We start from the raw sequence: 17,628 nt of genomic DNA, 5'->3' as shown, positions 1-17,628 counted from the left end.
CCGCTATTGGAAGCAGTAGTAAGTAGGCCTACAGGAACAATGCCAAATTTACCAAAATGGCAGGAGTGAAATTTAAAAGTTCTTAGGATTCAGAAAATCTGTAGTTTGACATATCTTCGATGCATAGTTCTGGAGTTACAGGGGAAAGGTAAAATGTTTGACACTTTTTTGGTCAAATCTTGTTAAAATCTATACCAATGTATTTTACTCGTCATAAGGATTTAGAAAAAGAACAGTTCATTGTCTTTGGAATATCTTGATCACATGTTCAGAGTATTCAGCTACGAATAGTTGCTGTCCATCCTCTGAGATAGCAATACCTGTTGGGTTACCAAGACTTGCGATGACACATCCCAGATACTGTTCACCATCGGCTGTGTACCGATATACAGCTTTAGAGTAGCCGCGATTCACAACAAATATCTCATCTTGCTTACTACAGCAGACAGAGCTAGGTGTCCAACTGGTGACTTCTTGAGGAGGCTGCACTACTCTGACATTGTTACCAGAGTAATCCATCAGTTGTACATTGGAACTGATTAAAGCAGCAATATCTCCGTTGATGGTGACAGCAATATCTGCCGGTATATCAGATGTAGCAAACTTGGATATGAGTTGGCCATCTGCACGCGATGGATAGAGATTGTGTTGCCTCTTAATCCAGCTATGATCCTGCCTTCTGAGTCTACAGCTACTGCCTTAGGATTGGATGGTTGGTTGCTCATATCATAGGTAGATGCTTTACTTAACATATTGCCTTGTCGGTCGTAAAGCAGAATCTCAGCCTTACCTGGGATTATGTACCTTTTGTCTTCAGTGGTAGCAACTCTAAATAGTGATTCACCAAAGGGACCCTGGAAGGTATACTTGACGTTACCATCCTTTGAGAATACTTTACAATAGATTTCGTGGCTAGTCACAACCACATCGCCATCTTGGTTTACAGCAATTCCACATGGATACATAAATTCAGACTTGTTCCTTATCTGCCCACATTGCAACCACTTGTCTCCAGATTTGAATGACGCACTGCATAAATCAGGAACATCAACAGTAGCATTGCTAGGTGAAGCTGATGCACCTACAGGCTGGGTGATGTCATTCAGGTCATCAAGACTTGCAGACAAATTAGGGAAGACTGATGTGATGGCATGGGCTGATCCCGTTTGCGTTATTGCAGTAGCAAGATCACAGGCACTGTCAAGTTGAGACAATAATGTCTGAAGATTATCTTTAATATGATCTAGTTCCTTGTCATTCTGGGCCTCTATCGACCTGAAATAAACCTTATGTTTATTGACGATGGTATTAATCTGCTTGTGGTATGCGTTCTTAATTCTTTCTATGTTCTTTTTGACTTCTTTGGAGGCAGCAGCGATATTCCTCTGGACATCCTCTGTTTTCTTGATAGCATCTTTGTAATCTTCCTTTAGTTCTTCACTTTCCTTTGAGAGTTTTTTCAGCTCTGCGACCTGTTTCTCCGATACTTCTTTCAAGCTGATAACCTCATGTTGGCGGTGACCTAGCATAATGCAGTATCTACAGATGAGCTTCCCACAGGACTCACAGAAGAGCTTCTTTGTCTCGCCTTCATGATCCTTACACTTTAGATCTTCATTTGCAAGCATAAACTTTTCGGAGCGAACATCTTCAATGCTTACAACCTGGTGGTCTTTGTGGGTTTTGAGGGTATCGTGTGCAGTGTGGCAGGTTTGGCAGAAAAATTCCTCACAGTCCAAACAGAAGGACGTGACATTTTTCAGGTTGCAATTTCCACACACGGCATCCTTCATGGCTTCTTTGGCCTGCAAGAAACAAACACATATTCAATACCGACATTTTTCTTATTTATCTCTAAAATGGCATGCATGGTGACAAAAATGCTGAAGATAAATGAAGACACTATGAAATTTTGAAAATGAAAGAAAAAAAACCAACAAAAAAAACCACTGAAAAGTGCACAACATACTCCAACACTGAAATTGTTCACAACAAAAGAAGGCCAACACTCTATTTCTACTCCTAAAATATCATTAGGCTATTAACTTTAAAAAAAACCCGCAACTCGGATATTGAAACTCGAAGATTATTATCTCACAGATTTATAGGCTTCTAAACATTTGTCGGCAAGAAACATTGTAAAAAGCTTACTATAGACCATTCCTATAATTGACAGTTTCCTGCCGTTGATGGGGTGAACGTCGATATCACGTAATATTATAAAATATCGAAAGCGAGGACAAGAAGGTATTACGTGGTTATAAACAACGAAAGCGAGGGCAAAATTGCGTGATATCATTGTTCATCCCATCAATGACAGGATAGTACATGGTATTGTTTTGTAAAACTGGAACTTGATATGAAGATTAAAGGTTTTGACTATTGACGTTTACGTACCTCGTGCAAAGTATCTTGCAAGGTGTTGATGATGAAATGTGCGGGGAATCCAGACACTCCTTCTTTTGGTACTGATGTTGGTATCTTACAGCTGGGACATAACACTTGCTTACTTGTCACTTGTCCCTTACAGTGCCTCTCTAAGCAGTCGTGGCAAAAACAATGAAGGCATGGTATACCTCCAGGCTTCTTATATCGATCCAAGCAGATCCCACACTCCAAAATATCACGACTTAGTTTTTTCACAAGATTACTTTCAGCCGTTAATTGTCAGTGTTTCTACGTAACTCTTTTGAAATGTTATGAATATGAATCCAAGTTCACCATAAAATAATCATTATATTGATTGATAATTTAATTTATTTGTATTTAAATCAGTATGTGTATCTTTGAAGCGGAAAACTGATCGTTTTAAAATATAAAAATCATTTTAATAAAATTCAGTTGTTCACTATATTTTCAAATATTTATGTTGTATTCCACTGTCAATACAAAATATATCACGTTATTTTCTTAATTTTGTGTAAATGTTAAATATTTGTATATTAGGCCAAGTAAAAATAAAAATATGTTTCTCGTCCGGGTTTTTAAAAATTAGGAGAATGAGGGGCTTTTTATTTTCTATTTTTATTGGAAAACGACACTAAATACCTGTATTTGGCACCATATTTTGGGTATTCGACATACAGATTGATATCTGAGAAAAAGGAGGAGGCCCTTTTTATTTTATTGTTTTGAGAGGTAGGCCCCTCTAGTGATCACAAAACTCTTCTTAAATAATGTATTATTGCAAAGCCGTAAAAAAAGTTTCCACTTCTGAAACATCTTTTCCAACAAGTTATAACTGAAAATTTACAAAATAAAAAGAAATTTGAAAAATCTTCAAAAAAGGAGGAGGGCGCGGACGAGAAACATGTATTTTTTTATTCGGCCTTAAGTGAGATATTGAGTTTGTGTTTCATCAATTAGAAATTGTTTAAAAAATGAATATTGATTTTTTGCAACGTACGAATTGATTAGTGCAACATATGGTTAAATTTGCTTGAAAGGTGTTACCAGATCGAGAGTCTCGTTTTTCCTCACAAAAATTGAGATTTTGGTATTAGAAGAAAACATATATTTTTTCTCACCATGCTCGCTACAAAATTTAACCACAAAATATGTTTTGTTTAGGTGGTGAGAACTAAAAAAAATACGTACTTTTCTTAAACATTGTTAAATAACACATCCAACAGCGCCCCCACGTGTTAATTGGGGCTGAAGAAAGTCTAGCGAATTGCAGATAGAAAGCTACCAAAAGGTTGAGCTATGTTTAATACTGCTGTACAGAAACAAGATTCGTTAAATATTGTTAAATATAGTCAAACCAGTGTATAAAAACCATAATACATATATTCAAATCATTGTATAATAACTTGAACATATTATATATATAATTTAAGTATTTTCATATCAGTGTAATTATGATAACTTGAACTTTTTAATTTAAATGCTGTAACTTTTAATGAAGTCAAACCAGTGTACATAGAGAGTGTTAATTGATAACACTGTAATTAATACCATAATACCAGTTCTGTAAAAACTAATTTGTTTTGTTTTGTTATTCACATATTTACACAGATATTATCATATTATATTAGTAGACCAAAAAATTAATTTTACATAATATTTCTTCTCGTTTCTTATTTTAAAGATTTTCTTCATAGTGAGATAAAAATGATCAAACAAAATCCCACTAGAAAGTTGCTTATTACTTACGGGTGGGGTGTATATTGTTCAAACTTATGAGAGAAAGGAACGGAATTGCTTTCAGTCAAGAAAATCACTTTGTAAGGCCAAATAAAAAATAAACACGTTTCACGTCCCCTCTTCCTCCTTTTTTCAAAACCCCGGACGTGAAACACTATGGTAAATCTGCCATCTTGATTTGTCGCTCATGGAGGACAGAAAAGCCCATCCTTCCAGCAATCATCAAGAAGATCTTTTAAATCTTTAAGTTTGAGCTAGGGCCTAACCAGGGAGGGGGTAGGGAGGGGGTTCAAATTGCCTCCCACAGAAATTTTTCAGGAAAATATAAAGTGTCCTTAAAATGGCCAAAAATTGACAAAATGGGGACGAACTTAAATTTGGCTTCGCCCACTTGCACTAAAATCCTGGCTACGTTACTGGATTGAGAATTAAAAAGGATCGATCCATATTAAAAATTCCTTTAAAAAGGAATGGGTCCATAAAAACATAGAAGGGTTGGGAAGGGCGAATTCCAGAGGGGTGGTGGGGGTGGGGTCTGGCCATTTGCCTATAAAATTGGGCAATTGTTTTATGTAAGGTGGCAAAGCCCAAGAGTCTTGGGGGCACTTGGACCCCCATGGATGCTGGTCATTGTTTTTAATAGAATTTCAGTTAATGCAAACATACAACAGAATATACAACATAATACAATATTATGTTTCATATCACATTGCTTACTTTTTGAACAATTTTCCATGTAAAAATGATGTTGTTTGGTCAAAATTAAACAAAACCACCAAGACAGTATTTCCCTATAAATGTCATGAAATAGTAAGAGGCGTCCAATTTTGTGAATAAAAATAACACATTTTTTCAACATACGTGACAACTTTAATGGATTTCTTGTTGTCAGAAAATAATGTGTTTGAAGAAAGCACAGTTTAATTCCTGGAGAGGAAATAAAGTTGCGTTTTTTTGTTCAAGGCCAATCCCTTTTTTAAGAGTATTACGAGTCGTACCGACTCAAGGCCAAAATCACCTTTTACCCGAACTCACACGAATGCACAACACAAATACACTGTTTGATTACGCTAACAAAATCTAAGTCTTTAATTGAAAACAAAGTATGCTTGGTACATATAACAACAATTACAATAAAATCACACAATCAGTTTTATTCTATCAGTACTTAACCAGCGGTCTTCTTGTTGGTGATTCTAGAGTTCTTGCAATGTTCTGGACTACTGATGTAATATATCCTTATTCACTTGTCCTGCGAAAATCAGCGAAGTCCAGTGTACACTTCCGTTGATAAATATCCTTGCGTATGAAATCCTCACACGAAAATTATGCTGCTTTCTCCCATTACTTATCTTCTTGTGCTGCTTTCTCCACAATATATCTCCTTGCGCTGCTTTCTCCAAAAATGGTGTTTCTTTCACCAATCACTCTTTTTCCAGGGAACAGGTTTCTTTAACACAGCTCCGCTGTTTTTTGACAGATGCGTGGCCTTCACAAACCCAGCAAACTCCAGCAATTCGACAGAAGGACTTTAATCCTTTAATGAGGAAGAGCACATTTGTTTCCTCATAAATCCTTCGTTGCTGTATTAAAATAGCTCAACGATTGGCTATATAAACTGGTTAAAATGTACTTCTTTTTTTTGAAGCACGAAGACCATCACACACATGTGGAGGCTACAATCTCCCATGACATTCTGTAATCCGCAAACTCAAGCTCTCACATTTTTATACTCCAGAAAACCCAAGATCTATTAATAAACCATCACTTCATTCACATCTTCACAGATGATGCAAGCTTGGGATTTCCCAAGATTAATTATACACATTAACCTTTCTCATTGCATCACTTCCTGGGTGTTTTCTCTATGGTGCAATAATGCTGAACTGGGGATTTCCAAGTTCCAAACATAGATCTGACTTTGTTTACAATAATTTGGGGGAATTCCAAAATGACTTTCCACATCACTATCTTGCACGTACAAGGGAGTTTCCCATCTCATGAAATACTTTCAGCTTGTAAACAAAGTTAAATGATTAAATTAAATTACTCAGGGCACATCACAAGAGACATGAGCCAAATTATGGATGTGATACAATAGGCTCATCCAAGAGTTTTAGATTTGAACCACAAACATGTCCCACCGCCCCTATTGAGCTTTTAAGCTCAATAGGGAAAGCTCAATAGGGGCGGTGGGACATGTTTGCTTGTAACTTTACTTCTTGAGATCACATTGGATTCAATGAGGTGTCATAATGTGCAGGATTAGATAGCGCATCTATTGAAAAAACAAATTTACTCCAATATGGTTAAGTTTTGAAATTGTGATTATTTTTCCAGGTGTAAGGATACGTTATTGGCGCAGTATACAGTAAGCCAAATAATTAAGTTACCAGCCGGGGGTACCAGTTATGTTCACCCCCTGTATATCCTAAACAAAGACAGATATGTCATAATTGGAACCAACAGCCAATAAGACCTCATTCGTTGACATTGTTCAAAAAATAAAGACACGGCGATCCAAAATTTAAAAGTTGCAGTTTACCACATTGCATGCCCTATTGATTTGTACACAAAGCGTTCACGAACAGGAGAATTAGCGCCGTGCTTTCATTGATTAGCACGAAAAACTAGCGTCGTGCTTTCATTGATTAGAACACAAAAGTGCAACTTTTTATTTCGTATCTTTATTAGGTTTTGGATCACCGTTTCTTTAATTCTCAACCAATTTCAACAAATAAGGTCTTAAATCAGAGCTAAAGATTACGGACATCGGCTGCTTGTTTTAATTTTGACACATTACTGCTTACTGTATATCATGGCATTATCTGCTATTACCAACATGGTATCTCATTCAAATTGCTGAAGAATATCAACAGTGGAATTGACTTTTTTTTAACAATTATTGTATGTGATAATAATTGTCAAATCACTGCTGTCAGAGGTCATTGCCAACTATTTATTGTGTGTGTGTGTGTGTGTAGAGTTTTGGCACATGTACATAGATATACACTGATCTGAAATGTACGTTGTGCAATGGTGCAGAACATTTAATATACGAGGAAGTCAGCATCCGGGGTTAACAGACTTGCTGTGTTTTGGAGTCTCACCATGGTATGGTAAATCATTTTGCTGCCAACAAAATGGCGGAGAGTAAGCTTGTGGAAACACTCAATCGTGATCTTTTGGAGTGTGGGATCTGTTTGGATCGATACAATAAACCTCGTGGACTACCCTGCCTTCATTGCTTCTGTCACAGCTGCTTAGAGAGGTATTGCGGAGGACAGAAGAATGTGTTGTGTCCAAACTGTAAGAGACCAACATCAGTACCAAAAGAAGGAGTGTCTGGATTCCCTGCTCATTTCATCATAAATACTTTAAAAGACACACTGGATAAGGTAAATTAATAGCCAAGAACATCATGTAATTGTTTTATATATAAAAAAGTTTAGACCATTAAAATGCATGGGAACTTTGGGATGCAAACATTCTAGTTTGCACAAATGGGAAGAAAGTAAACATCTCAAAAAAAGTAACTAACCCCCCTTAAATATTGACCATTATTCAAAAACGGGTGATTGTATTACAAATCTGTAAAATGCGTTGGGAGCAGAATTTATTTCTGCACATTTTGACACCTCATTTGCAGCAATTGACTAAATATTGACGTCACAGCGTACATTTAAATCAATGTAACCCAAGATTTGAAAGTTGCAGTAAATTGTATTGATTTTGCATTCAGTGTAATGGAAGGAAATCTGTGTAATGATATCTGAGTGTTTTTGTATTGTAAAAATTTGTATGTACATTGTAAGTGCAACTTTCAAATCTGGACCTCACTACATTAAATTGACCGGTGTTTTATTGTTTTCTAGGCTATCGTATCAAATGAGGTGTCAAAATGCGCAGAAATAAATTCTGCTTCCAACGCATGATACGAATTTGTAATACAATAACCCCTTTTTGAATAATGGTCATTATTTAAGGGGGGGTAGTTACTTTTTTTGAGATGTTTATTTCCTATGTAATTCCTTTGGGTTTTTTTGTGATGACTAAGGGGCTGTCACTTTCTTTGGAAGTGGGATTATGAATATACTGGTATGAATATACTTGTCAATTTGTCCATTGCGTTACGGGGAATGAATACACGTTCAAATCACCAGAAATTGATGGTTGAATTTATTTGATGATCACGCATGATCTGTGTTTAACGCACAGAATTAGAGAAGTAGACTTGCCTGGGACTCCCTATACCGCCACGTACAATCACGCCATCAGCTACGGGGAGAAAATTGGGGGTATTCGGGACTTCGGGTCCTTACCGAGGTGCGCGGAGACAAACGAAAACAGTTCTGCGTCTCATCTGAAATGTTTTGGTACTTGCGTGCAGGTCGCATCAAGTGAGTCTATCAAATACCCCCATCATCCACGTCGCGCTTGCATGACAACAAATGCCTCGAGCGCATTCGAATGAAACCGAATACCCCCAAGGTTTGCTCCATGCCTGTATCAAGCCCAAATCAAGACGACGATCAAGTCCCAGTTCGCCTTCTCTAATTCTGTGTTCTATTACTGCATTTTATTTTGTAGTTTACTTTGGGATACCGAATTGAAGTAGCCAGTGGAAACTGTCAGACACACATAATACTTGTTATAATGCATAAAAAATCTCATTAGCAGTTAACACCAAACATTACTGCATCATCTTGGGAGAAAAGTATAGCTTTAAGATCCGGGGTGGTGGGAGGGGCACTAAACATCCATCCTTTTGGATTTCGCAGCTCCGAAATATATATTTGACAAAATAAAGTTCCGAAAGACCCTTGGTTTTGAAAATTTCAGCTCTAAAAGACCCCAAAATTGCAAAATACTGTTTTTTCAGGCGATTTTCAACCAGAAAGCCAAGAAAGACCCTTGATTTTGATTGTTCGCAGCTCCAAAAGTCCCCATTTTACTTGTTCGAACTTTAAGAAGGAAGATGTACCAGTAATTTTTGTACCAATGTTTTTGTTTTAGGCAAAAGGAGCTGTGCAAGATGCCGTCTGTGGAAATTGCAACCTCCAGAAAGCCACATCCTACTGTATGGACTGCAAGGAATTCTTCTGCCAAACCTGCCACACTGCACATGATACTCTCAAAACCAACAAGGATCACAAGATTGTCAGTGTTGAAGATCTTCGCTCTGGGAAAGTTATGCTACCAGTGACTGCAATAGAAGATCAGAAGTGCAAGGATCATGATGGTGAGACAAAAAAGTTTTACTGTGAGACTTGTGAGAAGCTTATCTGTAGAGACTGCATCGTGCTGGGTCACCGCCAACACCAGGTTATCAGCTTAAAAGAAGCATCAGAGAAACAGGTAGCGAAGCTGGAAGATCTCTCCAGAGGAAATGAAGATCTTAAGAAAGATTGCAGAGATGCCATCCAGAAAACAGAGGATGTCCAAAAGACTCTTGCTGCTACCTCCAAAGAAGTCAAGAAGAACCTAGCAAGGGTCAAGAATGAATACCACAAACAGGTAGATGCCATCTTCAAGAAACACGAGGTTGATGCCAGGTCAGTGGAGGTCCAGAATGCCAAGGAGCTAGATCATATCAAAGATAATCTTCAGACAACATTGGCTAAACTTGAAAGTGCCTGTGATCTTGCTACTAGAGTCACACAGACAGGATCCGACTATGATGTCACATCAGTCTTCCCTACCTTGTCAGCAAGTCTTGAGGAGCTGAATGAGATGACCAAGCCTGTAGCTGCTTCCGAGTTACTGGGATATGTTGACCTCAGGGCACCTGATACAGTTGAAATTCCTGATTTACTTGGTATATTGACACTAAAGCCTGGAGACAAATGGATGCAAAGTGGACAGGTCAGTACTGGATTGGAACACACATTTGGAATTACAGTCAAAGATGGAGATATTGCAGTGACAAATGGAGACTTTAAAACTTGCAAGGTATACTCAAAGGATGGTAAAGACAAGTACACATTCCAAGGCCCTTTTGATGCACCCCTTTATGGAATTGCCACCACTGCAGACAACAAGTACATCCTCCCTGGCAAGGGTGAGATTCTGTTTTATGATAGCCAAGGCAACAGGTTGAACTATCCCAAGGCACCAACCTATGATATGAGCAATAAACCACAAACCCCTTTCGCTTTTGCTGTAGACTCAAAAGGCATGATTGTAGCAGGATTAATGGGCACCACTATCTCTATTCATCATGGAAATGGCCAGTTCATATCCAAGTTTAATGCTCCATCGCAACCGCACTGGCTAGCCGTCACTGCAAAGGGAGATATTGCAGTTTCTTCCACTGAAGATAAAACCCTACGACTGATGGATAACTCTGGTAACAATGTCAGAGTAGTGCAGCCTCCTCAACAAGAAATCGCTTATTGGAAACCCTACTCTGTCTGCTGTAGTAAGCAAGGTGAGATATTTGTTGTGAATCGTGGCAAGCCTAGAGCTGTATATCGGTACACAGCAGACGGTAAGCAGTGTCTGGGATGTGTCATCACAGGACTTGATTGCCCAGAAGGTATTGCTATCTCAGAGGATGGACAACAACTATTTGTAGTAGAACACAGTCAGAAAGCAGTGAAGATATTGCAAAGACAATAACTGGCTTTTGATATCCCTACATGTACTGCTCTGCTATCTAATACTAAGATAGAGAGCACAATAGTTATTTACAGCTGAATATATCAAAATGATTGTAGAGCAGACATTCCAAACAAGACAGCTTTTGATAGCAGTACCTTGCAGGTACTGCTATTTTACACACAGTTATATCACGAGGGTTTTATTTTCGCGAATTTCACAAGTGGACGTGTAGGCAAGATAATAACAACACATGAAAATACAATTTTTATTATCGTCACCCTCATAACAAAATTACCTAAGTCATTATTAACTGTTTCTCATTTGCAATTTTGATTTTCTGAGTAATAAACCCATAGTTAATCAAATTTCCAGCCGCATTCTTCATTAATTTGTGGAATACATCAAAAAAGATTGTCGTGACCATTTTTTTCCATGCAATATGTGCCTAAAATTGTTTTTTTTTTATTAATAGCTAGAAAGCAAGTTTATGCGTAGACCTGAAAATGAAATGTGACCAATACCACTTTGAAAGTTGACATTTCTATGGACTTAAAACTTTTAAGTGTCCAGGCCATGAAGTCTTTTTCTTTGAATAGTAATTAGTATAGTAATTTCAGTTCATTTTCAGCAACAATTCTTTTTGGGGATGGTTTTTTTCTCCACAATTAATGACCCCGGTCAATGGCTCGCTGTTTGATATAGAGAAACCATAGATTCAATGTTTTAGACATGAAAATGAGTACTGCAGGGAACTTTTGTGTAACTTTCATTTTTTATTATTGTTATTATTCAAAATTTCTGGGTGTCCTATACTATGAAGCAGGCAGATGTCTGAAAAAAATGATAACCTGGGTACAAATCTTTTTAACTCACCCTGTAGCTGAAATCAAGATATCAATATATGTATACATATTTCATTTTTCTGTTTTCTGTTATTATATCATTTAGAGAATCCGAGTACCAATTTTCTATCAAGCACATCCTATAAGCTTTAACTTTGCATAACCTTTGCCCTTTCTACAGTCCCATTTCTAACATCTCATTATTATCCTCAGTATGAAATCTAACAAGATTTTAACAAGCAGATTAAGATGCTGTCACACACGGATTTGTCACAGCGCAGATGGCGCTTGTCACGCTGTTGGCCTGAACGGATGTTAGCAAAGACCAACTGTTACCAACTATCTTCATTAGATAGCAAATTACAGGGTGATTTAAAATGAACTGTACCCAAATTCAAAAATTAAAATAAAATACTTAATTTGTATTTGTAAGTTAAATAAATAAATAAATAAATAAATTTCGGTGTTTATATAGCGCCTTTTCCGGATCTTAGGGGGATCAAAGCGCTGTAATTTCGCTGCCATGGTGGAACATCACAATCAGATCACATCAACTAGGCTGGTTGCAGCCGAACTTGGCGCAAACCTATCCGCACTTAGATTGTAACATCCACCATTAATTATCTATATGCAGCTCCCCAAATTCCATTGGGTGAAGGAAGTTTTTGATAGCCAAACAACTAATCACCGATTTTTTGAAAGCAGGAGGAAACCGGAGATCCCGGAGAAAGCCTGCGAGAGCGAGCATGGAATCGGGATAAACCAAGTGCACATGAGTGCTTGGGCCGCGCCGGGGCTTGAACCCGGGACCTCAGTGGTGCAAGGCGAGGGAATCACCGCTGCGCCAACTCGCCCTCCCTGTAAGTTGTAACAGGATAGTATGTTTCCTATTATTGGTGAAAAAATCATGTCTTCACCTCAAATGGTTTTGAAGAAAAGTACATTTTTATGAAACACACCAATTTTGTTACTGCGGTAGAGAACACGGATAAACTTAGTTCCATGTGTTGGTGTAAAAATGGGATGATAAATTGAAAATGCGATATCTTCTGACTAAAACCACTTATTATCAAAATTCAAAATTACTACTACAGAACACTTATCACTGCTTTCTGTGATAGTTTTTTGATATGTACAATCTCCGCGAATATATATATAAAATGGGTAGTTGGGTACAGTTCATTTTAAATCACCATGTATTTGGGAGTGACAGTATTGAGATGGTAAACTGAAATCATTTTGTACTCCATATTATGTTCACTAATTCCAAGCAGCTTGCGACCATGATATAATGAAAAGTTGTGAGAAAGTTGCTATTAAATAGTGAAAATACTGAAATTATCGCTAAAATAATTTACTGTGGTAATTTTTGCGAGTACAATTTTTCAACAAAAAAAAACTCAATCGTGATGTTTTGGCGTGTGGGATCTGTTTGGATCGATACAATAAACCTCGTGGACTACCATGCCTCCATTGTTTCTGTCACAGCTGCTTGGAGAGGTATTGTGGAGGACAAAAACAAGTGGTATGTCCCAATTGCAAGAGACCAACATCAGTACCAAAAGAAGGAGTGTCTGGATTCCCTGCTCATTTCATCATCAACACTCTAAAAGACACACTGGACAAGGTAAATTAATAGCCAAGAACATCATGTAATTGTTTTATATGAAAAAAGTTCAGACCATTAAAATGCATGGGAACTTTGGGATGCAAAAAGTTTGCACAAATGGGAAGAAAGTATTTCCTATGTAATTCCTTTGTTGTTGTTTTTTGTGATGACTAAGGCCGGGCTGTCACTTTCTTTGGAAGTGGGATTATGAATATACTGGTATGAATATACTTGTCAATTTGTCCATTGCGTTGCGTGGAATGAATACACGTTCAAATCACCAGAAATTGATGGTTGAATTTATTTGATGATCACGCATGATCTGTGTTTAACGCACAGAATTAGAGAAGTAGACTTGCCTGGGACTCCCTATACCGCCACGTACAATCACGCCATCAGCTACGGGGAGAAAATTGGGGGTATTCGGGACTTCGGATCCTTGCCGAGGTGCGCGGAGACAAACGAAAACAGTTCTGCGTCTCATCAGAAGTGTTTTGGTACTTGCGTGCAGGTCGCATCAAGTGAGTCTATCAAATACCCCCATCATCCACGTCGCGCTTGCATGGCAACAAATACCTCGAGCGCATTCGAATGAAACCGAATACCCCCAAGTTTTGCTCCATGCCTGTATCAAGCCCCCATCAAGATGACGATCAAGTCCCAGTTCTCCGTCTCTAATTCTGTGTTCTATTACTGCATTTGTATTTTTTTTTGTATTTTACTTTAGGATACCGAAGTAGCTAGTGGCAACTGTCAGACACACATAATAGTTTATAATACATAAAAAATCTCATTAGCAGTTAACAATAACACCAAACATTACTGCCTCATCTTTGGGGAAAAGTATGGATTTAAGATCCTGGGTGGGGGGAGAGGCACTTAACATCCATCCTTTTTGGATTTCCCAGCTCCGAAATATATATTTGACAAAATTTTGTACCAATGTTTTTGTTTTAGGCAAAAGGAGCTGTGCAAGATGCCGTCTGTGGAAAGTGCAACCTGAAGAAAGCCACATCCTATTGTATGGGGAATTCTTCTGCCAAACCTGCTACACTACGCACAATGCCCTCAAAACCCACAAAGACCACCGGGTTGTAAGCATTGAAGATGTTCGCTCTGGAAAAGTTATGCTACCAGTGACTGTATCTGAATATCTAAATTGCAAGGATCATGATGGTGAGACAAAGAAGTTCTACTGTGAGACCTGTGGGAAGCTTATCTGTAGAGATTGCATCGTGCTGGGTCACCGCCAACACCAGGTCATTAGCTTGAAAGAAGCATCAGATAAACAAGTAGCGAAGCTGAAAGATCTCTCCAGAGGAAGTGAAGATCTTAAGAAAGAGTGCAGGAATGCCATCAAGAAAACAGAGAATGTAGAGAAGAGTCTTGCTGCTGCCTCCAAAGAAGTCAAGAAGAACCTAGAAAGGGTCAGGAATGAGTACTACAAGCAGGTTGATGCCATCTTAAAGAAACATGAGGTTGATGCCAGGTCAGTGGAGATCCAGAATGCCAAGGAACTAGATCGTATCAAAGATAATCTTCAGACGAAATTGGCTAAACTTGAAAGTGCCAGTGATCTTGTTACTAGAGTCACACACACAGGATCCGACTATGGCATCACATCAGTCTTCCCTACCTTGTCAGCAAGTCTTGAGGAGCTAAATGAGATGACCAAGCCTGAAGCTGCGTCAGAGTCATTGGGATATGTTGAGTTCATAGCACCTGAGAGGGTTGATATTCCTGATTTACGTAGTGTGTTGTCAAATAAACATGGGAACAAATGGGTACAAAGTGGAGAGTTCAGTACCAAGCCTGGATTGGAGCAACCACGTGGAATTGCAATCAACAAAGATGGTGATATTGCTGTGACAGATGCATAAAATAAAACTTGCCAAGTATTCTCAAAGGATGGTATGGTCAAGTACACATTCCAAGGTCCTTTTAATGCATTCCTTTTTGGAATTGCCATCACTGCAGACAACAAGTATATCCTCTCTGGCAGTGGTGAGATTCTGTTTTATGATAGCCAAGGCAACAGGTTGAAGTATTCCAAGGTATCTACCTATGATATGAGCAATAAACCACAAAACCCTAAATATTTCGCTATAGATACAACTGGCAGGATTGCAGCAGGATTAGATGGCAGCACAATCTCAATCATGGAAATGGCCAGTTCATATCCAAGTTTAAAGCTCCATCAAAACCATACTGGCTTGCTGTCACTGCAAAGGGAGATAGTGCAGTTTCTTCCTATTATGATCAAACCCTACAACTGATGGATTATTCTGGTAACAATGTCAGAGTAGTGCAGCTCTTCACGAAGTCACTGTATGGAACCCATGGGGTGTCTGTTGCAGCAGGCCAAATGAGATATTTGTTGTGAATCATGGCAACCCTAATGCTGTGTATCGGTACACAGCAGATGGTGAGCAGTGTCTGGGTTGTGTCATCACAGAACTTTGTGACCCAACAGGTATTGCTATCTCACAGGATGGACAGCAACTATTTCTCGCAGAACACAGTCAGCATGCAGTAAAGATATTCCAAAGACGATAACTGGTTTTTGATATCCGTACTCGGAATCCCCACATGTACTGCTCTGCTAGAAGATGGCCAGCACAATACTTATTTGCAGGGGAATATATCAAAATGATTGTAAGAAAAATATTCCAAACACAATAGCTTTTGATAACACTGCAGGTACTGTTACTGTATACGCTTGTGCTTTCACGAGGGTTATATTTTCGCGAATTTCATGAGTGGACTTGTAGGCACAAAAATAACAACACACAAAAATACAGGTTTTATATAAAGTTACTTTACACTTGCATAAATTCCACAAAATAAACGACTCGCACAATTTCCAAGAAACCTAAAGTTGCAAAATATTCTGTGCGCAAAAATAACAGCATTATACAGTATCTTATAGGATGGACAGAATAGAATCAAAAAGATTATAGTGACCATATTTTCATGCAATATCTGCCTAAAATGTTGGTTTTTAATCAATAGCTAGAAAGCAGGTTGATGTGTAGTCCTGAAAATGAAATGTGAAGTTCAATTTTGATATATTCTGACCAAAACCACTTTGAAAGTCAACATTTCTATGGAACTTAACTTTTAAGTGTCCAGGTCATGAAATCGTTTCCTCTGTTTGTTTTAAGCAACATTTTTTTTAATTTAATGGCCCCGGTCAATGGCTCACTGCTTCATCTAGAGAAACCAGATTTATTTCATGTTTAGACCTGAAAAAAAAAGAGTACTGTAGTGAATTTTATTTTGTCTCTCGTTATTTACGAAATGAGCAGTAAACTTCAAATTGTTTTTTTATTTATTAAACCACTTACTATTTCTTATTCAAAATTTCTTGTTTGTCCCATACCATGAAGTCTTTTCTCTAAAGTATTGGCAGATGATTGACCAAAAAATTGAAAAGCTGGGTACAAATCTTTTGGAGTCACCCTGTATAATCTGAAATGCAGATGAAAATATATACATAGTTCATTAATTGGGTCTTTTTGGTCTATAAAGTCTTTTTTCTAAAGTATTTTAACAAGCACATTAAGTTCATTTGGTAGTGACAATATTGAGGTGGTAAACTGAAACTAATTTTGTACCCCACATAATGTTCACCAAGTGTTAATTTCAATGTAATATTTTAAACCAAATGTTGGGTTGTTCAAACTTGCATCAATATTGTGTAAAAATGTCCCAGTGTAAGCAAGCAAGTAGTGTGTATAGAGATTAACTTGTAAATTACAGAGAATTGAATACATGAATACAAAACCCACCCAAGTCCATGGGAAGTGATTTTGAGAGAAAAACCTGTGTATCATTTAATTCCTTCAGTTAGATTTACCTGGTCAATATGGTGGATTAACCTGTATTAGGTATGACGATTAGCATTTCAGGGACTTCGTGGGTTCATTTTAAATTTTGGACTTGGGTGGTTTTTGAATCATATACAAAGACAACAATGTTAGAATGAGATTACCACTAGTAAGATAATACAAAATAAAGCACACAGGTATGTATAATGTTGATAAGCATTCTGCCATGTAATATAAACCACACACTTTCCTTTATTAAACGCATTTTTTTTTCAAAAGTCACTCTCTAGCAATGAATGTGCTACAAGTGGACGCGCTAAGAAAAACGAAGGTGTGCGGGCGCTTTGAGACATAGCATTTTATTATTTTTAGCCTTTTGGAAAATCATGTGTTAGTTGTATGTTGTTCCAGTATGATGACTTGAATATATAGTTCCAATGATGTAACATTAACTGCATTAAAATCAGTGTACAATGACTGTAACATATTGAAATGCAACTGGTGTAATTATAATTCTATTACCGTAACAAACCAGCATTGTGATTTTGTCAAAAACGCGTTTGGAATGCAGTAAAGCAGTATGCAGACTCCGAGTATT

The 17,628-nt window shown here is 37.7% G+C and overlaps 2 protein-coding genes across 2 annotated transcripts; both read left to right on the top strand.

The window, feature by feature from the left end:
- The first annotated feature begins 7,224 nt into the window (after nucleotides 1-7,224).
- Nucleotides 7,225-11,043, top strand: LOC140162936 (E3 ubiquitin-protein ligase TRIM45-like). Its single transcript, XM_072186250.1, has 2 exons — nucleotides 7,225-7,544; nucleotides 9,163-11,043. The coding sequence occupies exons 1-2, from the start codon at nucleotides 7,263-7,265 to the stop codon at nucleotides 10,765-10,767; spliced, it is 1,887 nt and encodes a 628-aa protein (XP_072042351.1). The 5' UTR covers nucleotides 7,225-7,262; the 3' UTR covers nucleotides 10,768-11,043.
- Nucleotides 11,044-12,103: 1,060 nt separating this feature from the next.
- Nucleotides 12,104-15,271, top strand: LOC140162937 (tripartite motif-containing protein 2-like). The gene is made up of 2 exons (XM_072186251.1): nucleotides 12,104-13,218; nucleotides 14,158-15,271. Exons 1-2 carry the CDS (start codon nucleotides 13,056-13,058, stop codon nucleotides 15,078-15,080), a joined length of 1,086 nt encoding a protein of 361 aa, XP_072042352.1. The 5' UTR covers nucleotides 12,104-13,055; the 3' UTR covers nucleotides 15,081-15,271.
- Nucleotides 15,272-17,628: the final 2,357 nt, after the last annotated feature.

The sequence above is a fragment of the Amphiura filiformis genome, chromosome 10, assembly GCF_039555335.1.
Source record: "Amphiura filiformis chromosome 10, Afil_fr2py, whole genome shotgun sequence".
NCBI classification, from domain to species: Eukaryota; Metazoa; Echinodermata; class Ophiuroidea; order Amphilepidida; family Amphiuridae; genus Amphiura; species Amphiura filiformis.
The sequence above is the reverse complement of the archived record's forward strand: the minus strand, read 5'-3'. Positions and strand labels throughout refer to the sequence as shown.